This window comes from Lutra lutra, chromosome 2 (assembly GCF_902655055.1).
Source record: "Lutra lutra chromosome 2, mLutLut1.2, whole genome shotgun sequence".
Classification (NCBI taxonomy): Eukaryota; Metazoa; Chordata; class Mammalia; order Carnivora; family Mustelidae; genus Lutra; species Lutra lutra.
This window is the reverse complement of record NC_062279.1, coordinates 174900556-174927465: the sequence shown is the minus strand read 5'-3', so window position 1 is coordinate 174927465 and position 26910 is coordinate 174900556. Positions and strand designations below refer to the sequence as shown.

The window sequence follows — 26910 nt, the reverse complement described above, 5'->3', positions numbered from 1 at the left end:
CTTCATAGGGTTTCATTACTTTTGTAAATTATAAGCTAGTGGTTAATTTCTAGTCTTAAAAGACCAAAAATTCGGTTTTTTCAGTAACATCATAGGTGTTTAGGCTCAGAGAAATCAACTTAGGGTTTCTGAGAGACTAATTTTATGCAAAATTCCAATTTATTAATTTTAATGAGAAATATATATGTCATATGATATTTCTGTGTAATCAAGTCTTCATGGGCTATTAAATTACAAATAGATGGTTTACTTATTCACGTAACATATATTTAATGGAGCAGTTTGTAAAATACATTGGGTAAACTGGAGAAGGATAGTTAGATAACCCAAATTGTGTGGGATAGATTTGTTGTTAGAGAAGGCTCTGAAGTAGGTCACACATAAATGGGTAATGAAAGATCAGTAGGTATTAGGGAGGGTAGCCAGGTAAAGATTGCAGGGGAAGAGCAGCCCAGGCCACTAGCCCTGTGTCCTTGGGTAGACTATTTAAGCTGCTCTGAGCTTTAATTTTCTTACCTTTAAAATAAGAATAATACATTACAGTAACAACTGGAATTGTTGAGAGGCGTAAAATGACATAGATATATAAACTACTTAGCACAATGCCTCACACATCGTAATTACTAAATGAACAGTAGTAACTATTCTAGGAAGAAAAATTAGACAAAACAAAGGCAGAAGGAATCAAGAAGTAGGTAGAAAATTGCATGTACTTTTAACCATAAGGAAGGAATTTGGAAGAAAGGAATGAGGATAGTAGAAAATCATCCTAAATATAACCAATTTTTCTTTAGTATATTTTCTCCAGATTTGTGTTTATACAAATACACATATGCATGGTCCAGTTAGTTATTTGTCTTTAGATAATGGTTGAGAGTGAAGTAGTGATTGCAGTAATGGTTGAAACCTCAGGGAGAGGGTAAATTTTAAAAAGAAAAAGGTGAGGACTGAATCCTAAGGAAAATTAAGAGGCTGGCAGAAGATAAGAAATTCATCAAATTCTTAGAAATTTTTAACGACGTGGTATGATGACAGGTGGTAACTAGACTTACTGTGGTGACCACTTCATAACGTTTATAAATTCCAAATCATTATGCTTTATACCTGAAACTTCTATAATATCATATGACAGTTCTTCAATTAAAAAAATTTTTTTAAGGAGGCATGGTCAACAGTGGAAGAAAAATTGGAAAAGAGTGATAACAAAAAAGACAGACTAGGGGCACCTGGGTGGCTCAGTGGGTTGAGGCCTCTGCTTTCGGCTCAGGTCATGACCTCAGGGTCCTGGGATCGAGCTCCATATCGGGCTCTCTGCTCAGCAGGGAGCCTGCTTCCTCCTCTCTCTTTGCCTGCCTCTCTGCCTACTTGTGATCTTTGTCTGTCAAATAAATAAATAAAATCTTTAAAAAAAAAAAAAAAAGACAGACTAAAAGGTGGAGGGGTCAGATGCTACCCAGAAGTTAGATAGATACTAAAAAGCATCCATTGGATTTAGAAAAGGGAAAAACATCACAATGGCCAGAATAGTTTCTTTGGGGGAGAAAGGGCAAACCCAGATGACTCAGCTATTGAGAAGAGCTTAGGATAGTCCTTCTCAACATCCACATCATGATACACAGAGAAAATGATAATATTTGAGATATTAATATTGGAGACTGCCCAAGCTCAGAGGCAACTGGCCTGACTCAACAGGATCCCAGTAGGTTCCACTTAGCAACCTTTAGGTATGAGAAAATCAAAGGGGATAAAGACCTTGTCACACTTTGAAACTCTGCTTTAGGAGATAAATAGGGATGTGGGACAGCCACTGTGGACAGTTCAGCTATAAAAAGTAAAGGAGAAAAATGAGATGATGGGAAGGGAGTGAACTTGAAGAAGGGTCTTTTGTTGTTTTTAATGAAGGAATTTTGAATATTGAAATACCTTTGAGGGGTACTAATAGAAAAGAAGAGAGGTTGAAGATGGAGAAAGGGGAATGGAATAGAATTATAGAGTAGAATAGAATATAGAATGTTCTATAGAATAGAATAGAATAGAATTATGATAGTGCAGCATCCCTAAAGAAGAGGAACAGGAAGAAGGAAATCTTCACCTATGACTTGAAAAAAATAATAGATACAAATTAGAGGAAGTTAGAAGGTAGGGATATAGAAAACTGGTTTTCACTCAGGGCCTCCATTATTCTCTATTAGGTTAAAGGTAAAGTAGGTAGTCTGCTCAGTGGAAGGATTTAGACCTGAGGTAAAATGGTGAAGATTTGTATCCATTGTTATACAGCATAGAAGAGAAAGAGACACATAGATTTCCCAAGCAGTTTTGAACACGTACTCGAATTGGTAATAATCTTTTGCTGCATGATACCCCTGTGAAGTATATGGAGTATGTATTATTTCTCTAATTTAGAAATGAAAGTACTTTAATAAGAGGAAGGACTATAGTCCTGGTTTCAAGACTTATAGCTCGACTCATAATGGTGATCAGCCCACATTATAATGAAAAAAGATTATGCCTGTCTTGTTTTGCACTATATTTTCAGGACAGATGCTAAGACTTGGCACGTAATAGGTAGTCAATAAAATTTACTAAGTAAATGCATGGCTGACCTCTTACAAATAATCAGATACATTTATAAAATTTTAAAAACACATTTATAATCTTGTTAAATACATGTATCATTTATAGCATTTCCTCCTAACAGAAAGTTTAGTTCAGAGTATTTTTCTCAAATTAAAAATAACTTTTTAGGGGCGCCTGGGTGGCTCAGTGGGTTAAGCCACTGCCTTCGGCTCAGGTCATGATCTCAGGGTACTGGGATCAAGCCCCGCATTGGGCTCTCTGCTCAGCAGGGAGCCTGCTTCCTCCTCTCTCTGCCTGCCTCTGCCTCCTTGTGATCTCTCTCTGTCAAATAAATAAAATCTAAAAAAATAATAATAATAAAATAACTTTTTAAAACTATATAATGTCAGAGCTAATAAAACTTCTAAAACAAAGTATGGGGTGAACAAGATCTCTTAAATGGGACATAAAAAGCACAAGCAGTGAAAGAAAATTAAATACTTTTTCCTTTTTGCAAGACACCATTCTGAGAAAGAAAAGCAAAGCTACAGAGTGGAAGAAAAGACTTGCAAAGTATATATCTGATAAAAGATTATATCCAGAATATAAAAAGTATTCTTACTACTCAGTAAGACAAACGATACAATTTAAAAATGGACAGAAGATTTGAACAGACTTCACCAAGTAAGATAGACAAATAGGAAATAAGTACAGGAAAAGACAGTGAACATTATTCCTCATTAGAGAAATATAAATCTGGATTACAGTGAGAAATAACACTGTACAACCATTTGAATGGCTAAAATTAAAGATAACTGTCCATACCAAGTGTTGGTAATACAGGAGACAGTTTTAACATTAAGTAGACATATAATGTTACCATATGACTCAGGAATCCCAATACTAGATACTGCCTACAAGAAAAAACATAAATTGCCATAAGTACATATACGTAATTGCATATAGCAGCTTTATTTTTATCTTTAAACTAGGAATACCTAACGTCCATCTATTGGTAATTAGATAATCATACTGTGATACATCCATACAATACTTTTCAGCAGTAGAAAGGAATAAACTGCTGATTCTACTCAACAACATGAAGGAATATCAAAAGAATTATGTCACATAAAAAATGTCAGACACAAAATAAATGAAATTTTAGAAGTGGTAAAATTATATAGTGACAGAAACTAGATCAGTGTTTGCCAGCATGGAAAAAGGAGATTGATTGACCACATAAGGGGACATAAAGCAGTTTTTTTGTGCAGAGGTGGGAATATGTGTGTGTGCGTACACACAATGAAACACCACTTTACACCCACTAGTATGGCTGTAATCAAAAAGAGGAGTTGGAAAAGATGCGAAAAAATTGTTAGCCTCGTATATTGCCCATGGGAATGTAAAACGATAGAGCGGCTTTGGAAAACAGTTTGGCAGTTCGTCAAAAAGATAAAACATAGAAAGTTACTATAGCTACCAGCAGTTCCACTGCTGGATATGTGACCAAGAGAAATGAAAATATATGCCCATACCTGTATATGAATGTTTATAGCAACATTATTCATAATAGCCAAAAAAGTGGAAACAACCCAAATGTCTGTCAATTGATGAATGGGTAAATTATCTTATATTCATATACTGGAAGGGTATTCAGGATTAAAGTGAATGAAATACTGATGCATACTACAGCATGGAAAAACCTTAAGAACAGTTCACTAAGTGAAAGGAGTCACAGAAGACCATATATTGTATTTAATTTATATGAAATATTCCGAGTCGGCAAATGTATGGCAGCAGAAGGTAGATTAGTAGATGACTAGAGCTAGAGGAGGTACAAGTGCATAACGGTGACTCCTGTTGGAAAAGAGTTTTTTGGGGGGGATGGGAAGAAATCTAAAATTAGATTGTGGTAATGGTTATACGACCCTATGACCATACACTAAAAACCACTGAATTACACATTTTAAATAGGTGAATTATATGATAAATTATATTTCAGGCTAATTTTTACACACCTCCCTAATTTGTTTTCTCAAAAAAAGTTTTTATTAATTGAAGATACTTAAGGTTTTTAAATTATTCTTGTGATGTAAAAAAGGAAACAAAAGTACCAAAAGTGTTTTAAATTGTATAGATGATGCATCTGTGCATCTTATATATTTTGTACTTAAAATTTTTTAAATAATTTAAAATATGCATTTTATTTTACACACACATATTCCCAAAGGAAAAATTTTAACCTAAAACTTTTATCATTAGCTTCCATTTGTTAAATATTTGCTATGTACTAGGCTATTTGCTGTAATATTTAATGTCCTTCAAAAAACGGTAGTATTATCTTCAGTTTGAGGACGCAGTCTCAAAACTAAAAATCACATCTCCTTTTACTTAAAATAGTGCCATGTTGCTACAAGCCTGATTTTTATTGACCAAGTAATATTGCTTTGTGGTGGTTAGGTATGTTTGAAAAACTAATTCCATAATGTTGGACAATTAAGTGGCTTTTTAAATTTTTATTTAGATTCTAGTTAGTTAACATACAGGCAGTACTGGTTTCCGGAGTAGAATTTAGTGACTCCTGGCTTACATACAACATCAGGTGCTCATCACAAGTGGCCACCTTATCCCCATCATCCTGCCCATCTTCCACCCACCTTCCTCATCAACCCTGAGTGTGTTCTTTATTGTTAAAAGTCTCTTACGGTTTGTCTCCCTCTCTTTTTTTTCTTTTCCCTTCACATATGTTCATCTGTTTTGTTTGTTAAGGTCTTCGTATGAATGAAATCATATGGTATTTGTCTTTCTGATTTATTTCACTTAGCATAATACACCCTAGTTCCATCAACATCATTATAAATGGCAAGATTTCATTCTTTTGATGGCTGAGTAATACTCTGTGTTATATATGTACCACCTCTTAATGGACATATGGGCTCTCTTCACAGTTGGGCTGTTGTTGATAATGCTGCTTATAAACATCAAGGTGCAGGTGCCCCTTAGAGTCTGTATTTTTGTAACTAAATGGTTTTTAATTAATGGGCCTATTTATGAATATAACATGCTTTTGATGAACTGCTTCTTTGCTCTGAGTTTCTAGGAACGTAATTACTGATTTGGTAAATTAATTATCGGATTAATTTAAACATCTTTGTCAACATTTTGCTTTGAGTGAATTGTCATTTGCTCATTTAGCAACAGCCATCTATTGCTTTTCCTAAGATTGTAAATGATACCTTTACATATAGAAATCAATATTAACTTAAATTATATTTCCAGTATGTGTCCTTTAATTTCAGTTGTGTTGGTTTGCAGTAGAGTTACACATGGAGTTTGGGAGGTGGTATGGGGAGAGAAACTAAAAAAATAAGCTCAGCTATCAAAAAGGGAGCAAAGTTTAAAAAGTTACAAAATAACTTTTACCTCCAGGAACATGTTTGTATCTGATGTTTAGATTCCATGTGTATTCTGCCACAAAGCAATTAGATACAGTTACTAATCTAGTAAGGTTACTAATTTAGAGTTTTCTCGTTTTAATAGTGCACTGGTAAAACTGATGAATAAATCAATAGAGGGGACAGCAGATGATGAAGAGGAGGGTGTAAGTCCAGATACAGCTATTCGTTCAGGACTTGAGCTTCTTAAGGTACTTTTGAGAAAATTTTGTCTCCATGCCTTTCTAGTTTTAATTTGAACTCCCTTAAGGATATGCAAAAAAGAGAAAGTATATGCAAGGGTTGAGCTTTATTTCACTGGAAACTATTTGAAAGATTAAACATTTGTGGTAGAAATCATAGTTTATAAAAACAGTGTATTTATTTTACATTATAATAATGTAATTGTTTTACATTATAAAATAATAATTTGGGGGGTTTGCAGTTTCATTCATCATTTGCATACCTGTATTTAATAGCATGTGCTTGTAACAGTATGTTCTAAAGAATCCAGTCTTACCTTTCATCTATACTAGTAGGAATATGTTCGCGGAAATTACATGATAGCATCTGTCTGATCAAGGAATTTTTAAACAATTTCTAATCATATTTATATTCTTATGCCAAAGAATTCAGAGAATAGAGCAATTAATAAGAGCCTGGTCAAACAAGACTTTATGGACAAGGTATGACTTAATCTAGGGGAAACACAGCACAAAGAAACACAAGAAAATAATTCTTGGCATACTTTAGGAACTGTTGGGAGTCTAGTTATGCAGAGAAAAGGATTGCTTTGAGGAGTAACAGGAAACAAGGTTGGTTTTAGATTGTGGAATGCTGATGGAGCAGAAAGGTATTATCAGGGTTTTTTATTCTGTCTTTTAATATTATAACAGAACTTGACAGAGCTTTCATCAGATGGAGTAAAGAGGAGAGGAAATTGAAGGCAAAGAAACATTTAGATCACTACAATATATAAGCTAAGTGAGAAAAGACAAATCAGTGCAGTGAACATGAGATAGAAAAGAGAGTAATGGGATTGTATTGGAAGAGTCTTAAACATAATTTCATGGAAAAAATTTATATGCTTAGCATGAAAAATTCTAATTATATTTTTAATGATGAGGTTACATTTTTAAAGTAATTTTAAGAATGAAATCTTTAAGATAAACATTTTTAATAGGTTGCTTCAGTTTTTCAAATTTGATTCTCCCATTTTTTTTCTAAGTAAAACTTACAAGGTTTTATATTATCAATTTATTAACATGTCAACATATTATCAAGGTATTGTCAACAAGGACCTAACCAAATGAGACCATCTCTTTACTTTATAACTGAGTAAATAAGTGCTTATTGAATAAGTTAATGAAGACTATATACTCCATCCTCTGCACCCCACTTTTCCACTTTTAGCCTTTATTCCTGATATTATGCTAACTAAATTGTTTCCACTTCATGGAAAGTAAACTTTGCAGATACGTTATGTCTAACTTGCTGTACATTCCTTTGGGATAGACTGGAACTTATGTAGAAATAAATGAGGCAATAATTACTTACGTTTGTAATCATGATGAAAGTTCACAATTATGGCTTGCTTATAGTTCCAAGCAGTGAACTTTTTGTAATGGATTCCACTTAAAATATCCTTTATAGAGTATCTTTTTGCCAGCGAAGTAAAGCTTTGTGTTAACATTTTGTTCACATCACAGTATCATAGTCCATAAAAAAGAAGCCACGTTTTCTGCATTCCCAGTATCAGAATAGACTGAGGGGAAGAAGAAAATAGGGCAAGGGCTATAAATCAGCTCTCTTAAGGAATCTAATGCATTATATTTCTGCTAATGTCTCATTAAATGCAACATATTTTAAAGGAAGCTATGAAATAAAATCTTTATTCTATATAGCTAGCATATGCAGCCCAGTATTTTGAATTGTATTTATAGTAGAAAATAATTACCTTCTTTTAATGGATTAAAACCATTGTCTATACTTCTAAAGTTGTATCTGTTCCTCCAGGTTCTGTCTTTCACACATCCTACCTCGTTCCACTCTGCAGAGACATATGAGTCCCTGTTACAGTGCCTCAGAATGGAAGATGACAAAGTAGCAGAAGCTGCTATACAAATTTTTAGAAATACAGGCCACAAAATAGAAACAGACCTACCCCAGATACGATCGTGAGTATATTTTTTCTCATGGTAAACACAAAGGGGTTTTTTTGTTTTGTTTTGTTTTGTTTTGTTTTGTTTTTAAGATTTTTTTATTTATTTATCAGAGAGAGAGAGGAAGAGAGAGTGAGCACAGGCATACAGAGTGGCAGGCAGAGGCAGAGGGAGAAGCAGGCTCCCTGCCGAGCAAGGAGCCCGATGTGGGACTCGATCCCAGGACTCTGGGATCATGACCTGAGCCGAAGGCAGCTGCTTAACCAACTGAGCCACCCAGGCGTCCCATGTTTTGTTTTGTTTTTTAACACAAATTTTTTTAAGTGTGGGAGCCATGCAGTTTTCCCTTTCATGGAGGAAGATAGGAGAGAGGAAAGTGAACTTTACTTAGAAGCTACTTGTCTGGGGGCAACTAGGTGACTCAGTTGGTAGAACATCTAACTCTTAAACTCAGGGTCATGACTTCAAGCCCCCCACATTGGGCCTGGAGCCTCCTTAAAAAACAAAACAAAAAAAACTACTTCTCAGTATCCTTTGTTTTATCTTTTCTCTGCCTCATGTTAACTCCTCTACCATTAAAAGACCAAACTGAAGAAGAAATTAGGCAGAACAAACTGAAACTTTGTTTATAACAAGATTATTTTTAAATATTAATATTCAGGAGTTTTCACAGAATTTCAAGTTTCTGGTTAATATATCTTCCTTATCTGTATATATTCATTTTTTTCCCCTCTAGCTGGTTTAAATTAAAAGCTGCTACCTTCATGTCTCACCAAAGAATGGGATAATCAAGTAGTGTGCTTAATAGCATATCTTATTAGTTGCTTGGTTGTTGGCAGTGGTCTTTTATAGTTTTGATCTCTCCCTCAAGCTTACCTTTCCCCTTTCATCATAAGAATAAATACATTTTGATATTTTTGCTTTGGCATCTTAAAGAGGTTGCCTTAGGATCAAACTTGTGCTCAGAGTTTATATTTAGACAAAAGATGTGGGAGATGTCTTTTGGAGGAAAAACACATTGCTGATAGCTGTTGAATCACATGTTCAGGGTATATGCAAATAGTTACGGATATATCCAAATCAAACCAGTTTTTCCTTACAGGATAATAATAGGATAAGAGGACTCCTGACTCCTAGTTTTTATTAAATTTGTGAGCTATTAGTTTCATTTGAGAAATAAATCAATATTTTGTACATCCTCTTCATTCTCAGAACTGTACTGGCTAATAATAAAGAATTATCTTAGTCAATCTCTGTTCTCAAGGAGTTTATAGTCTAGGGAGAATAATCTTTATATTTGTACATTGAGAAAAAAAATTTCACAGTAGGATAAAGTTTCTGGTGAGTTTTTAACAAGGTTGAGAAGCCTTTTTTAAGGTAAAGGATTTATTCATAAAGGAATTCTATCCCAAATGAAGCAGTGGAAAAACGGGGATAGATAGAATAGTTAATTTTGGACACAAGGAATAAAACCTCTCAATCTTTTTTTTTTTTAAAGATTTTATTTATTTATATGACAGAGCACAAGTAGGCAGAGCGGCAGGCAGAGGGAGAGGAAGAAGCAGGCTCCCCACTGAGCAGAGAGCCCAACTAGGGGCTCCATCCCTGAGCCGAAAGCAGATGCTTAACCACTGAGCCACCCAGGCACCCCAAAACCTCTTATCCATAAGACTAGTGAGGAAGGAAGGGGAGAATCATTGAAAAGCAGCGAAGCACAACAGTGCAGGCCTTAACAATAACCTTGATGTCATCATTAGATTATAGCACACTAGAATAACAAGGAAAAGGTTTAACGTTGATATATGTATCTTCATTTCATTAGACTAAGAAGAATAAATAATACATTTAACAATAATTTGATCAGTGCTCTGTCTCCTTTTGTTACTTGTATTATAAAAATTGTTACTGGTAAATAAGGTTGTGAGAGAAAGACAGTACTCAGTTAAGGAGGCTACTTGGGCATAGAAATCCCTAATTTATCACTCTAAACCTGCATACAAAGAAATGTGGCATACTCAGAAATGTCAAATCCGACTTACACTGACTAGTATATGTTCCAGTTTTTTGGCTGAGGTGAATGACCTGGGATCTGGGGTATCACTCTTAATGTCTACCCTTCTGTTTTCATGAGAAGACCTTTTGTCACCATGGTTTTTGACACCACTGACTTACAATCTATAAAATAGGACCACTGCAATAAATGAATGACAAGTATCTTTCCTTAAAATTTTTTTGCCTTAGGTAGATTTTCTTATGATTAAGAAAAAATACTTGTTTGTTCATTGTAAAAAGGTGAAACTTCAGGAAATATAAAAGAGAAAGAGTCACTGTCAACAATTTGGCATCTTTTATGAGTATTTTATCTACTTGATGTGTATACCTGTTCTTTTATAGGTTGATATGCACATGCTGTTTTCTTCGTACAGGGTTTCCCATATCATCAACTTCTAATGCTTAAGACTGTAATGTAAGACAATAAAGTACATACTGTCCTAAGGCAAGATTGTTTACTTTTGATCTTCAGTGTCAAAATGGAGATTAAGTGCATGGATCTTAACAGAAGTACACATCTTCACATCCCCACCTCACCAGATCCTAGCTCCATCAACTTAAGAAACTTAAATAAACAATATTTTTGTGCTTAGTTTTCATATCTGTTTAATAGTCCTCCTTGCGTGACTATGACGATTAATAGACTTAATTCATGTAAAAACATTTAGAATGGTGCTTTACACAATTTCTCAGTAATCGTTAGATGCTTTTATTACTCCTCTACCAATATGTATATATATATGTGTCATATCCTTGCATGCTTTGTTTCACTGGCATCATTTCAACTTTTTAATAAAACTTGGCCTTTTGCTACTTTTTTCCCATGACTACATTAAAATAACTGAAGGGGCTTATGAAAGGGGAATGGAAAATACAAAAGTATGGCATGGAGCAAATTTTAGATTATAAATTAAGGGTGGCTTGTTATTTCTCCATATTCATGAGGTAGCTTTAAAACAAAAGTTGTCCAAACAAAAAACAAAAATTGTCTCCTTTAAGTACCTTTTTCTTGAGACATTTTGTTTCTTGGATTATAATTGAGGACAGATAAGGGGCTTTAAATCTTTCTATAGATGAGCTAATTTTTAAGGGAGTCTTCCTGGGGCATCTGGCTGGCTCATTTGGTAGAGGATGCAATCTCTCAGTCCTCAGGGTTGTGAGTTCGAGCTCCACGTTGGGTGTAGAGATTACATAAATAAACTTGAAAAGAAGAAGAAGAAGAAACTTCTCTACCAACATACATCCAAACAGCTATGGGAAAGGAATTAGAGGAGACAACCAAAAAAACTACTTGTGGGCTTTTTTTTTTTTAACTATGATTTTTTTTTTTTTTACAGGACCTTAATTCCCATTTTACATCAGAAAGCAAAGAGAGGTACTCCACACCAAGCAAAACAGGCTGTTCACTGTATACATGCCATATTCACAAATAAGGAAGTCCAGCTTGCACAGATTTTTGAGGTATATATAATACATAGGATGTGTTTATGTTGATTGTTATTTTTATGCTGTGTGGTTTGATGAAGATAGAAGGTAGTTTTTTTGGAGGAGGGGCTGTTTAGTCTTAAAAATTCTATGGGAGCATGGGCTGTCTTTTTTGAGCACTGTATTCACGGCCTTTAGATCATAGTATATGTTCAAACACTACATACAGAAGAATATTCTGTGTGTTTGTGTTAGAACATTTTACTTAGTTTTAGCTTTATTGGCATAGTGGTATGTATCCTCAGAAAGTAACTTTGAACTACCCAGTTTTTAAAGTACCTGACAACCCTACCTGAAAATTAGTCCCGTTTGCCTTTCCTTATGTATGATCCTTGGCCTGATTCCACTACTGGAAAGGTACTCCTGTTATTTTAAACAGTGAACATTTATTTAATGGTCCATGGTTTTTAAAATGTCCCAAGTCCACCAGCATACCAAGGCTGTTATTATAGATGGCTTAAAAATAATGCTGATTTGATGATGCAGAAATGTTCTTGTTTTTACTTCTGCCTTTTATATGTACTTTATTTTTTTCTTTCTTTTTTTTTCTGGATTCTTTCTTACCGAATTTCAGTAGTTCAAATAAGAATTGAGTGTTTGATATGGTTGAAGCTACTTTTGATCATATCATTAGAACAGCTTTGTTTGGGCACAACAAATTCAGGAGGGTCAGGAACATTTACTATTTCCATAGAATGTCTGGATATTTATAAAACAAACTGGTAATTTTGACTCTTTCATTTTTATAGCCACTCAGTAGGAGTCTGAACGCTGATGTACCAGAACAACTTATAACTCCATTAGTTTCATTGGGCCACATTTCTATGTTAGCTCCAGATCAGTTTGCTTCCCCAATGAAATCTGTAGTAGCAAATTTTATTGTGAAAGATCTGCTAATGAACGACAGGGTAAGTTTCTAATTTAATTAAATTTAGAATAATGATACTAAAACTGTTTACATCTTTATCACAAAAACATTTCTGTCTATTTAATTTTCTTTTCCTCTTAAATTACTGTGTTTTCCCTCCTTATTTACTTAAATTTCCAAATGACATCCTGACTTCATGTAGCTATTACCAGAACGTAACATTTAAGAAAGAAAAAATGAGAACATAAGATGGATGAATCATGAAGCAAAAAATATAAGTCAAATGCTATTATCCTAACGTTTGAAGGACGATTTACTGGAGTGCTAGAATTTTATCAGATGTTGTTAAAAATATGAGTGGATTTGTATTTAACTAGTGTTTTGAAATATAATTACATTGCATTTTTGGCACTAGATACATATTCTGTTTTAGTTACTGAAGTGTGTGGGTAGGTGGTACATGCACCTGTGTGTGCCCACATTCTAATTTATTAAATCTGGGCTGGAGTCTGGGAATATATAGCTTGAAAAGGCACCCCAGGTGATTCCTGAAACACACCTCTGGGGACGCCTGGGTGGCTCAGTTGGTTAAGCGGCTGCCTTCGGCTCAGGTCATGATCCCAGCATCCTGGGATCGAGTCCCACATCGGGCTCCTTGCTCGGCGGAGAGCCTGCTTCTCCCTCTGCCTCTGCCTGCCATTCTGTCCGCCTGTGCTCGCTCTCTCTCCCTCTCTCTCTGACAAATAAAAAAAAAAAAAACCAAAAAACACACACCTCTGATTAAGAATCACTACTTAAAAAAAAAAATCACTACTTTACCAAGTAGATCTAAATTAAAAAGTTGTTGAGTTAAGACAAAACAGTTTTACCTGCTGGATCATTGCAGATGACTTTGAGTGCAGTGCTAATTTATCCCAGCCTACCTGTTCCTTCCACATGACCCAGTAGTCTTGGAGCCTTCGATATCCAAACTTAAAAAGGACATTTGCCATTACATTCCATCCTCTTTCCCTTCCCCCATTTGGATGTAATAGACAAGAATGGAAGAGCATGGCCCGAATGTCATTTCCCACTCAACACATTCGGGCTGTACTTTGCTCTATTGATAGATGTGAATGGCAATAAATGTGAAATTTAAGACACCTCTTAAGATGACTAGATTGTAGTTTACAGTGGCTCTTTTTTGTTGTTGTTTGTGTGGTAAAATATACATAATATAAACATTGGCATTTTTGCCATTTTTAAGCATATATCACTTATATATGCCAACATTCTTGTTTTTGTTGTTGGGTGGGTGTTTTTGTTTGGTTTGGTTTTTTAAAAAAATAAGAAAGTTTTATACCCTGTATGCCTCCTCTGTACATAGGAAATACCCAGGAAAGCCAAACAACTCTCCAAAATGACCCAAAGTACCACCTAAAATATGTACCCATATTGTGTAACTGTCACCACTATTTTCAGAATATTTTAATCTCAGAGAGAAATTCTGCATTCATTATAACTCCCATTATAACAAATTCTGCATCAATAACCCCCATTGCCTCCTTCCCATTGCCTCTGATAACACCTCTGTTGTACTTTCTTCTGACTTTGTATTTGCCTCTTTTAGATACCTCTTACCATATAAAATTTATCCTTTTGTGCCTGGCATATTTTACGTAGCATAATGACTTCAGGGTTCATTTGTGTTATGTAGTAGAAGTTCATTCATTTTATGCCAGAATAATACTGTTGTATGTGTAGCCTACATTTTGTTTATTCATCAGTTAATGGATATTTGGGTCTTTTTGCACCTTTTAACTTTTGTGAATAATGCTGATGTGAACATTTGTGTCCCTGTTTTCAAATCTTTTAGATAAATCCTAGGAGTGGAATTGCTAGGTCACGTGGTCATTCTTTGTTGTATTTTTTGAGGGATCACCACACTGTTTTCCATTGTGGCTGTACCATTTTGCATTCCCACCATCAGAGCACAAGTCTTCCAATTTTTGTCACATCTTTGCCAGTACTTCCTCTTTTCTGTGTTTTTGATAATGGCCATTCTAGTGGATGTGAAGTAGTATCTTGTGGTTTTGGTTTGTGTTTCCCTAATGACTAACATCATAAGGGATTTTTTTTTTCATGTGCTTTTGGCCATGTTTGTATCTTCTTGGACATTCAAAGTCCTTTGCACACTTTTAATTGGATCATTATTGCTGAGTTGTAAGAATTCTTTATATATTCTGAGTATTAAACTCTTGTCAGATACTTGCCAAATCAAAGATGGTGAAGATTTTGCCCTGTATCTTCTTTTAAGTGTTTTAATAGTTTTAGCTCTTAAATTAAGGTCTGATCTATTTTGAGTTAATTTTTGTGATTTAAGGTAAGTTCATCTTCTTTTTTTTTTTTTTTTTACTTGTGGATATCTAGTTTTTCTAGCACCATTTGTTTTAAGTAATTGGGTGCCTTAGCAACCTTGTTAAATATCAGTTGACCATATATGTGAGTTCACATATTTCTATTTCGTTCCATTTTCTATATGCCTATAGGTGTCAGTGCCACTCCTTTTGTCCTGATTACTATAAATTTGTAATAAGTTTTGAAATCAAGAAGTTCAAGTCATCCAACTTTGTTGTTCTTTTTCAAGCTCTGGTGACTCACTTAAAGGTTTCCTAGAGCACTGCATTGTTCAGCATGAAAAACATAATGAAGGAAACTTTAAAATTCTTTCTAAGAGTTAAATATATTCAATTGTCTATAGTCAACAGGTGAGAAGAATGGAAAATTATGGTCTCCAGATGAAGAGGTTTCCCCTGAAGTACTAGCAAAGGTAAATTTGTGTAGGCCTTGATAATTTTTGTGTTAAAATAATGAACATTCCTAGATAGACTTTTTCTTTAACCTGGCAACTAATAGTATTTTTAAATGAGGTACTTTATTTTTAAATCAAAAGTTGTTTCTCTCAAATTTTAGTCCTCATTGAGTTATTTACATATAGATCTATGTCAGGATCTTCTGTAGAACTTCCCACCTGCTAAAATAATTTCAGTGAGGCTGTTTCACAGAAATTGTTTGTAGGATGTTGATGCTCCAAAGCCTCTCAAGTGTAGCCTCACTACCACTGTCTATAAAAATATGAATATTAACTTGGCAAAAACAGATGCTGTCATCGAAGTCATAACTTTTGATAGATACAAAATGTACCTCAATAAAACTAATTTTTAAAGTGGTAGTATTGGGTTTGAAGATAAGACTTAATTTGCTACCATCTTCCTTGATTAAAATGTTTCACCTTGTGTAGCTTCCTAGTCGTGTTCCATCAATTCTTTTTTCCACGTTGTCAATAAATGTAGTAAGTAACACCTAGATCCTTTAGCTAGTTCTTTGACATGCACTGGTAGCAATCTTTTGAGTATAAACCTCCAGGTAATTATGACCACAAATAATTATGGAATCTCCTAATTTTTTAATCAGGACAGACAGGATCAGACTTAATGATTTCTTCAAAATAGTTTTTGCAGTATTATAAAAAATATTAAGATCTATCTAAATAGCTCATTTTAATGACTATAACAGGTATAGTTTAAATAGTTATTTTTAAACAGTATATTTTCAAATAATTTGAAAATCTTAGGCAAGTGTGAAAAGCCTGGGTTCAGAAGCCAGACTTTGGGCATGTTATCTATAATAGTAATGTGTCTCCATTGCCTTATCTATTGGAAATAAAAACACCTCCCTTGTAGGCTTGTTTGGAACATCAAATAAGTTAATACATGTACAGCTCTGGGGAGAGTGCCTATTATAGATTAAACAGAATAAATATTTTTACTGTTATTGTTATTATCCTACAGACTTACTTAATAAAACATGTCCACCAGCAATTAAGCAACCTCACTAATCTAATTGACATAAATTAATCTTCCCTTTAATTGGAATTTTAAGTTCCTTTCTTTTTTTAGCATGTTAATATTTTATAGGTACAGGCAATTAAACTTCTGGTAAGGTGGCTGTTGGGTATGAAAAACAACCAGTCTAAATCTGCCAATTCAACTCTTCGATTATTATCAGCGATGTTGGTTAGTGAGGGTGACCTGACAGAGCAAAAGAGGATCAGGTGAGATCTTTCCTCCTTTCCAATTTTTACAGCTCAAAATGTTGGTGGAACTTACATAGGAATTATTTACCTAATTAATACTGAATGTTGTAATTACACCATATGGTTCGGCATCAGATCTAATGTACTTCCATGGGGTTTTCATCTCAATGATGATGGAATGTTTCTTCTCTAAAGACCAAACTTTTTCCAGTAAATGTTTAGTCATAATCATTATATGTTACAGTTGGCTTCAACATACGGTTCACTTAAGCAAATAACTGTTGAAATACTACTCTTTGCAAAACACCATGAAAAGCATTGCAGCAAAAACAGAGAAGATTCATTTCCTGTCTTTTACCCTGTAATATAGTGAATGAATCAGGGGGGTGACTTAGTACCATGAAAGGAATTTTAGTGGAGGAGTTCAAAGGAGGAAAAAGTCACAGCCCTCCTGGTGGTTTGCAGAAGATTAAAACAAGGTTCTGCAACTGAAAAGAAATAATAAAGTTTCCATTTCTGCACATTTTCAGTGTTTTGTGAAATTGCCATTTCTTCTTCCTATTCATTTTAAGATGAAAATAAAAGCAAATTTTTCATGATCCTTGTTTGCTTCAAATTCTTGATTTGCTAGGGTCCAGGAGTACCAACAGATAAAACTATAGAATTCTACTCGTGATGTGTTCCTACTTTAAAATGTATTATTACAGGATTAAATGAATTAAATCTTTAATTCATTTATGCATTCATTTTTTATTGAGCACTGTCATCTTAGGCACTGCTATGGTTTTTTTTAAAGGTATAAAATCTCTCCTTCCAAGGAATATGCATTCCAGTGGAGGAGATTAGAAAATGAGCGAATTACAGTAGAGATGCTGACTGCTTTGATAAACTGAAGGAAACCATGGAAAATTATCTTTGTCATAGAATAAGTCAAGGGTAGTTTTGTAGGAACAGATTAGAAGATTAGAGCTGAGTTAGGGATAATAAAAAGTTTTAAATTGGGGGAAACTATGGCAAAGGCTTAATAATGACCTTTTAATAAGACAAATAAATAGGATCCCCAATAGAGATGAAGACTACGAATTACCAGTTTATCTTTTTAACAATGTTTAACATCACTAAATACAGTAAATACAGTTTAAACTTAGCAATACTTGCCTATCAAATTAGCAAAAATATTTTTTAAAGTAATCACTGCTTTTTGGGTTCAGGAAAATGGGTCCCCTCATTAGTCCTGTGAATATAAATTGGCACAGTCTTGGCAGGACAGTTTGGCACTTTGTGTCTAGATCCTCATAAATGTTACCCTTTTGACTCTTTTTTTTTTTACACTCATGAAATAATTTTTAAAAATCATACAAAAACATATATATAAGCATGTTCTTTCCAGCATTTTTTATCATCACAGAAAATAAGGGCATAGTTAATTGTGGAACACACATGTCATGAAATATTAGGCAAATCTTAATTAGGTATTATATATAGCATGGTTTAGCTTGAGCTCTAGAATCAGAAACTTCTGCAACTCTACACTCCGTTTACTAAGTGTGTGAATTCTATAAATCACTTTTCTAAGCATCAATTTCTTCATCTTACAGAGTGAAAATTAAATGAGATAAAGCCTGTGAAGTGTTCATACACTGCCTAGCACAGACTTAAGCACCCAGATGGTAGCTGGTTTTTTTTTTAATTCCTCAGTCATTTGTCTGAGAAGCCATTTGAAGTTCCCTCAAGAATACCGGTGTTCACTTTGATAGTCCTCTTGTTCTGGAGTGCCACGTTTTCTCCTCTTGTATGGTAGTGATGGACTCAGCTAGCTTTCCACATTTCCCGAAGTCTTTAAAACATCATAACCATGCTATGTTTAACATAAGTTGAAATAAGACTGTTCTTTCATCCCGTTTATTGTCATATTTTACCATTTAGGTAATAAAAAACTACCGGGCAGGAGTGGAAGTGCTGGACCTCCTGGGGAGCGGGGGGGCTTTGACTTACAAAAGGAAGTCTGCCCCAGAGATTAGTAGCCCATATAGACACTGGCTCTCATTTCCGTATCCTTTCCTTTTAGATATTTGTCTGATACCTCCCATTCTGTGGTGTAAATCAGCTCCTCATTGCTAGCCCCTCCATTTCATCAGATGTTACACGTGTGTATATGTGGATGTGCATTTAAAAACTGTAGGAAATAGATTTAATATGATAGGTGATTTAATCGAGTGTTTTACAACGAATGTGTCTTCCTCCTAAAATGAGGAATAGTGTTCCTGAAAGAAATGGTTCTTCTTGGCATTGCAGTGATCATAGATGTGATCACAAGCAGAGCTGCTTGTTTATGGTAGAGGATCTATGCTAGAACATAACTGAAAATGAAGGCAGATAAGTTTATCGTTAGTCACAATGATTTGAGCCTTTTTCCCTGTGTTGAGTTCAAGGACTCAAGGTAATTTTCCCAGATTTGTACATTATATGTCATTTTAAGCATAAAGTTAAAGACCTTAACACTCAAAAAGGGATCAAAGCATTGTTATCAATGATAATGGTTATAGGAAATGTTTATTTCTTTTTTGTTTGTTTATAGTAAATCTGATATGTCTCGCTTGCGATTAGCTGCTGGTAGTGCCATAATGAAGCTTGCTCAGGAACCTTGTTACCATGAAATTATAACCCCAGAACAGTTTCAGCTCTGTGCACTTGTTATTAATGTAAGTAATCCTCTTATTTTTGTCAAGTACTTGGCCTTCAAAGTTAAATACATTTACTTTCTGTGGATACAGATCCATTTACTGTGTGCACAGAAGGAACTGCTATTTAACTATTCTAACTAAACATCTTCTAAGTATTGTTACGCATTCCCCAATCATTTTTTTAAAATGAGGATTTTTGGAACAGACTGCTCTTTAGTAGATGTTTTCCAGTTTTTTTTCTGAACTAGGTTATTTTGTCATGGTTTTTAAAGTACTGACATTTTTACTGACGTGTTTTTGGTTCTATGCCGCTGCAGGACGAGTGCTACCAAGTGAGGCAGATATTTGCGCAGAAGTTGCATAAGGCTCTCGTGAAGCTACTGCTCCCATTGGAGTATATGGCGATCTTTGCCTTGTGTGCCAAAGATCCTGTGAAGGAGAGAAGAGCGCATGCACGACAGTGTTTGCTAAAAAATATCAGCATACGCAGGGAGTACATTAAACAGAATCCCATGGCTACTGGTAAGTAATTTTGAAAGCTCCCAAGTATGCAAGTGTATCTTGTGGGTGTATCGATTTGTAGGGGGCGTTTATTTCCTATCTCTCCATTGTAGTATATTTATAAGAACACTACAGCCGCTGCTATAGTTGTGATATACTTAATATCTAAAATCCTGGTTTCTGAGTGTTATTTAAGAGATATAAAACTGTTTGGAGGAATTGTATTTTTCTTACGGGATCAGCAGTGTGGCTTGATTTAAACACATTGCTCAGATGTCAGAGAGAAGAGAATTATTTTCCCAGGTTTACGAAGGACTCACTGTATAATCTTAAATTATCTTTTTGGCTTTAATAACTTTCAACACTGAAATGCATTTCAGTATCATCTAGATAGCAAGTTGCCTATAATTTAAAAATAACTGAGGAAAAGATGGAAACTGGAGTGGTTTGAATGCAAAATTAGAGGGGCATTTTGTAAAAGCTGTTATGACTATTGTTAATAATAATGTTTTCACTTCAGAGAAATTATTATCACTGTTGCCTGAATATGTAGTTCCATATATGATTCACCTGCTAGCCCATGATCCAGATTTTACAAGATCACAAGATGTTGATCAACTTCGTGATATTAAAGAGTAAGTCATGTTGATTTTCAAGAATTTTAGAAACTTTTACTTATTGAAAAATGATAAATTTTTTCCTGTTACTATTCCCATTAAAATAAAAACTTCTTTGTGGTTTTGTTTATTATAAATTTCATCCTAGAAAATTTTCCCCGTCTGTCAGGTTCCTTTTGATTCTTTTGTTTCCTGTTTGCAATTAACTGAGATTTTGAAACAGGTTAGTTTGGTTATTTTAGTTTTTATATTATTTTCACTATTTGTATTAAGATAGGTTTCAGTTATATCAGCTCGATAATTTTAAAAGCCATGTAGTAAAAATTTCTCTCCTTGAAACTAAACTTTACTTTCATACTCAAAAGATGCCTTAAAAATAAGCATGTCCACATGAGAAATTCTGTGGCAGGATTGTGGTAGTACAAGATTAGTCTTGTTACACCAGTCATAGAGATTTGTATCTAGTGGAAACACAGGCAAGTAAACAGTTAAAAAAACACTTGTTGAATAAGTGGTACTTGTGTAAAACAGAACTTTATATATGATACAAGGTGAAAGAGTGAGAGGCAACCTAAGTTTGTCTACAGATGACCGCCAATAAACTTTTTTTTTTCAATGGGGAAACAAGAATTGATTTGTTTTGCTTTTAAATTCCATACCACAACATTTTACTGAAAATGAAGTGATTTTTAATCTATAGATAAACAACTTTTTAAATGATACTCAGGTTGTTTTTTACAAGTTTGGTTTTAAAATAGATTTGAATTCACAATAGATCTTACACACAATGATTTCAATAAATCAGGCCCTCCAGAGCACAATGTGGAGGTGTAACAATTACGTGATGACTTCTTAATAGTGCAAGGGTACAAAGACCTTTGAAAGAAATTAATCTTTCTACAGTATTAATCCCTAAAAGCAGTTTTCCTTTATAGATGACAGCAATATTGCCAGTTTCATTTACTTTTACTTTATAAAAGAACTCCCAGAGGAAGAAATTTCTGGAGGTTTTCCCTGACATATACAGCTATATTTTCTGTTGTGCTTACAACATCTGCACAGTATGGCACATCCAGATCCAGATTCTTATGATCAAAGGCCTTCATAACTGCCTCTGCCATGTACTCTCTGAGGTCAGTCAGATTCATAACCATTCCTGCAACAGGATAAGTCTTCATAACTGTGCACATAGTCATTTGGATTGTTGAATTTCCCAAACAGTTTCAGATTTCCATTACTCGGAGGTTTGCTGTAGAGCTGATGGGTTGTGCTGAGGGAGACAAGGTGGGACAGTTAGGCCCAGTGGCCAATGACGACCACATTGATTGCCTTGCCTCCGACCTCCAGGAAACTTTAAAGCAGTATTTACTTTCTCTCCTCTTATCATGATTTTGCTTTGCACTCTTAAACTGGTATCCTCAACTTGTATATGAAAGTATTATAGGGGCGCCCAGGTGGTTAAGTTGGTTGAGTGTCTGCCTTCAGCTTAGGTCGTGATCCCGGGGTCCTAGGATCAAGACCCACAACAGACTCCCTGCTCAGTGGGGAGCCTGCTTCTCCCTCTCACTTTCCCTCTGAACTCTCTCTCTTCCTCTCTCTCAAATAAATAAAATCTTTTTAAAATAAATAAATAAATAATTGTATTACGTTTAATGTGTGGCATTAAACCTTAATCCTGATCTCATTTAAGTTTGTAATCAACATTTATCTCTACCTCCTACAGCTTTCGTCACTGAAAATGTGTTAATATCTTAATTCGAAGAGGTGTTATATCTTGTCCAACGTTACTGTTAAGCATTGGGCTATGAGCTCCTTACATTTTGAGGGCTTGTCATTTCATTGTTGCTGCTTCCAATACATCATCCCAGTAATATAGTCTTGCTATTTCAAATGCTTGAAAATAAGTCTACATTTTAAAAAAAATTTTAGGGCTTTTAGTTGATCTGTATTTTAAGAAGCCACATAATTAGGTTCTAGTCCCAGCTGTATGACTAAAAACTTTACTTCTCTGGCTCTCAGTTACCTTACCCATAACATGTAGGAGATAAAATAATTCCCAAAATGTCTTCCAATTCTTATTTTTGTTTGTCTTGTAAATGTTTACATTTGTATTTACAGGTTTTTTTCTTTAAAAACGTTTAGTTTGGCATTTCTCAGAAAGCACTTCCATAAAACGAAAACATGATGTATGTGTTTGCCTAGGACATAAGGTCTAGAGGTCTAGAGGACGTTTTAGTATATTTCATTGCAAAGCAGTCATGTGGAAGAAGGATTAGACTTGAGAGAGAGAACTGATCTGGGATAAAGAGTACTGACATACTAGAAGTAACTGGAGTTAGAAATGAACTCACTGGCACATGTTTTCTGTCTAGCATGCAACATTTTTTAGGATCTTTAAACAACCAAGTTAGCATGTAATTTGAAGTGTAAAATTGTACGTTTTTCAAAGTGTGGTTTTTAACTTTGTGGAAATTATTAACTTATTGTGTCACTGTTTGGCTATTGTCTTTTATGGTCTCATATAAATTTCAGAATTATTTCTTCTAATTCTGTGAAAAATGCCATTGGTAAGGATTGCATTGAATCTGTAGGTTGCTTTGAAATAGTATGGACAGGGGCGCCTGGGTGGCTCAGTGGGTTAAAGCCTCTGCCTTCGGCTCGGGTCATGATCCCGGGGTCCTGGGATCGAGCCCCACGTCGGGCTCTCTGCTCAGCGGGGGGCCCGCTTCCTCCTCTCTCTCTGCCTGCCTCTCTGCCTACTTGTGATTTCTGTCTGTCAAATAAATAAATCTTTAAAAAAAAAAAAAAAAAAGAAATAGTATGGACATTTTAACAATATTCTTCCAGTCCATGAACATGGAATATCTTTCCATTTATTTCTAGGTTTTGTAGTATCTTTCATTAATGTCTTAAGCTTTTGATCTATAGATCTTTTACCTCCTTGGCTAAGTACATTCCTAGGTGTCATTCTTTTTGATACACTTATAAATGGGAATGTTTTCTTAATTTCTCTTTCCGATAATTATTAATGTAAAAATACAAGATTTTTGTGTATTGATTTTGTATTCTGCAACTTTATTGGATTTGTTTATTCTAACGGTTTTTCGATGGAGTCTTTAGGATTTTTTGTGTAGAATACCATCTCATCTGCAACTAGTGACAGTTTTACTTCTTCCTTTTCAGTTTAGATGCCTGTATTTCTTTTTCTTGCCTAATTGTTCTGGCTAGGACTTCCAGTACTTTGTTGAATAAAAGTGGTGAAGAGTGGATATCCTTGTCTTATTCTTGATCTTAGAGGAAAAGCTTTCAGCTTTCACCATTGAGTATGATGTTATACATGGTCCTTGTTATGTTGAAGTATGTTCCCTCTGTATCCACTTTGTTGAGAGTTTTTCATCATAAATGGTTGTTGAATTTTGTCATTCACTTTTTCTATATCTGTTGAGATGAACATAGCAATTTTTATCCTTTATTTTGTTAATGTGGTATACAGCTGAACCGTGCTCCCATCCATGGAGTAAAGCCCACTCAGTCATGATGTATGATCCTTTCATTATTGTTGAACTCAGTTCCCTAATATTTTGTTGTATATTTTTGTTTCTAAGTTCATTAGAGATATTGGCCTGTAGTTTTTCTTTTTTGTGGCCTCCTTGCCTTGTTTTGGTATCAGGGTACTGCTAGCCTTGTAAAATGATTTTGGAAGCATCCCCTCCTCTTCTCTTTCCTAGATGAATTTGAGAAGAATTGGTGGTAATTCTTCTTGAATGTTGGTAGAATTCACCAGGGAAGCCATATGGTCCTAGACTTTTGTTTGTTGGGTGGTTTTTAATTACTAATTCAATCTCCTTCTAGTAATTGGTCTTTCAGATTTTCTGTTCCCTATGATCCAGTCTTGGTAAGTTGTATATTTCTAGGAGTTTATCCATTTCTTGGGAATGTTCAGTTTGTTAGCATGTATTTTTCATAGCATTCTGTTATGGTCCTTTGGACTTCTGTGGTATTAGTCGTAACCTTTTGTATTTGATCTCTGATTTTTGAGTCCTCTTTTTTCCTTCGTCTGTCTAGCTAAAGATTTGTCAATTTTCTCAAACAGCTCTTAGTCTCATCCATTTTTTTTTCCTATTGCCATTTTAGTCTATTTCACTTATTTCTGCTCTGAATTTTGTTATTTCCTTACTTCTTCTATCAGCTTTGGGCTCTATTTGTTCTTCTTTTCTCCTAGCTCCTTCAGGTGTAAAATTAGTTTCTTTCTGGAGATAGGTGTTTATCACTATGAATTTCACTCTTAGAGCTTCCCTGGTTGGATGCCTTTGCTGCATCCCATAAATCTTGGTATGTTAATTTCCATTGTTGTTTGTCTCAGGTATACCCTTTATTTCTCTCTTGATTTTTCCATTGACCCAGTGATTGTTCAGTAGCATATTGTTGAATCTATACATATTTGTGAATTTTTCAGTGTTCTTTGTGTAATTAATTTCTGATTTCATACCATTCTAGTCAGAAAAGATGGTTGATATTATTTCAATCTCAAATTCATTAAGACTTGTTTTGTGGCCTAACATATGATCTATTTTGGAAAGTGTTCCATGTGCACTTAAGAAAAATGTGTATTTGTTGCTTTGGTATGGAATGTTCTGTAAATATCTGTTAAGTCCATCTGGTCTAAAATGTCATTTAAGACCATGTTTTTTCTTCTTGGTTTTTCTGTCTGGTGATTTGTTCATTTGACTAATTGGGGTATTAGAGTTCCCATATATCAAAAATTATAAATACAGTTATTGTGTTTCTCCTTTCAGGTATGTTAATATTTGCTTTTTATGTTTAGGTGCTCCTAAATTACGTTGGGTGCATGAATATTTACAAAGGTTATATCTACTTCTTTGTTGACCCCTTTCTCATTACGTGTCACTCTTTTTGTGTATTATTACAGTCGTTTTAAAGTGTATTGTGTCTGATACAAGTGTAGATACTAAAGCTTTATTTTGGTTTCCATTTGCATGTAGTATCTTTTCACTTTCACTGGGTGTGTCTCTTGTAGGCAGCATATAGATGAGTCTTGTTTTTTTAATCCATCCAGCCATTCTGTGTCTTTTGGTTAGAGAATTTAATGCATTTACAATCAAGGTAATTATAGATAGGTATGTGCTTATTGCCATTTTGTTAATTGTTTTGTGGCTGTTTTTGTGGTTCTTCCCTATTCTTCTTTTGCTTACTTTCTGTGTGGTTTAATGGCTTTCTTTAGTGGTATGCTTATATTCCTTTCTCTTTATCTTTTGTGTATTTACTGTAGGTTTTTATTTCTTGGTTACCATGGTGCTTACATACAACAACTTATAATGGTATAAGTTGATAACAACTTAAGTTTGATCCCATTGTAAATCTCAGCTTTTTTTTAAATTTCAAATTTATTTATTTGAGAGAGAGAAGGAGAGGGGGAGAGAGAAGCAGACTCCTCACTGAGCAGGGAGCCTGGTATGGGGCTCCTTCCAGGGACTTGGGGATCATGACGTGAACCGAAGGCAGATACTTAACTGACTGAGCCACCCAGGTGCCCTTAAATCTCAACATTTTAACTCTCTTCCCCTCACTTTATGTTTTTGATGTTACAGTTAGCATCTTTTTATCTTGTGTATCTGTTAATTATTGAATCATAGTTACTTTTACTACTTTTGTCTTTTAACCTTCATACTAGCTTTATAAGTAATTCACTACCTTTACTATACTATATATTTACCTTTCCAGTGATACTATTTCACATTTGTTGTTGTTACTAAATAGGGCCTTTCTTTTCTACTTAAAGAAGTCCCTTTGATATCTATAGTGTTTGTGCTGAACAATGTGTTAGGTAGTCTTATGGGGATTCCCTTATATGTAACCATTTTTTTTTCCTCTTGTTGCTTATAATATTCTCTTCCTGTCTTTAACTTTTGACATTTTAATTGTAATGTGTCTTGGTGTAGGTGTCTTTGGGTTCGTATGTTTTGGAACTCCCTGGGCTTCCTGGATCTGGTGTCTGATTCCGTCCCTGTGTTCAGGAAATGTCAGCTATATTTCTTCAAATAAGATTTCTGCTGCTTTCTTCCTCTTCTGAAAGCTCTACAATTCAAATATTAGTCCATTTGATATCCTTTGATTTTCTGAAGCTATTTTCACTTTTTATTTCTGTTATTTTTCTTTTTGCTGCTTTGATTGGGTAAGTTCCACTGCCTTTCCTTTAGGTTGACTGATCCTTACTTTCTGTTTCATATCTAGTCTGCTGTTGAACCCCTTTACTGCATTTTTCAGTTCCATTATTATAATCTTCAGCTCTATGAGTTCTTTTTTTTTTTTTCTTTAAAGATTTTATTTATTTGACAGAGAGAGAGGGAACACAAGCTGGGGGAGTGGTAGAGGGAGAGAGCCCAATGCGGAGCTCGATTTCAGGACCCTGGGATTGTGACCTGAGCCGAAGGCAGATACCTAATGACTGAGCCACC

General features: G+C 34.7%; 1 protein-coding gene across 3 annotated transcripts in view; it reads left to right on the top strand.

Moving 5' to 3' along the window:
• Positions 1 to 26910, top strand: part of PDS5A (PDS5 cohesin associated factor A) — a 137093-nt gene that overhangs the window by 86564 nt on the left and 23619 nt on the right. For all 3 annotated transcript variants that reach the window (XM_047719141.1, XM_047719142.1, XM_047719143.1), the window contains 9 exons: positions 6097 to 6202; positions 8007 to 8167; positions 11542 to 11665; positions 12439 to 12597; positions 15298 to 15366; positions 16514 to 16650; positions 19211 to 19334; positions 19634 to 19838; positions 20338 to 20452. In XM_047719141.1, the coding sequence (XP_047575097.1) occupies positions 6097 to 6202; positions 8007 to 8167; positions 11542 to 11665; positions 12439 to 12597; positions 15298 to 15366; positions 16514 to 16650; positions 19211 to 19334; positions 19634 to 19838; positions 20338 to 20452 (1200 nt within the window). The remainder of the gene's footprint in view (positions 1 to 6096; positions 6203 to 8006; positions 8168 to 11541; positions 11666 to 12438; positions 12598 to 15297; positions 15367 to 16513; positions 16651 to 19210; positions 19335 to 19633; positions 19839 to 20337; positions 20453 to 26910) is intronic.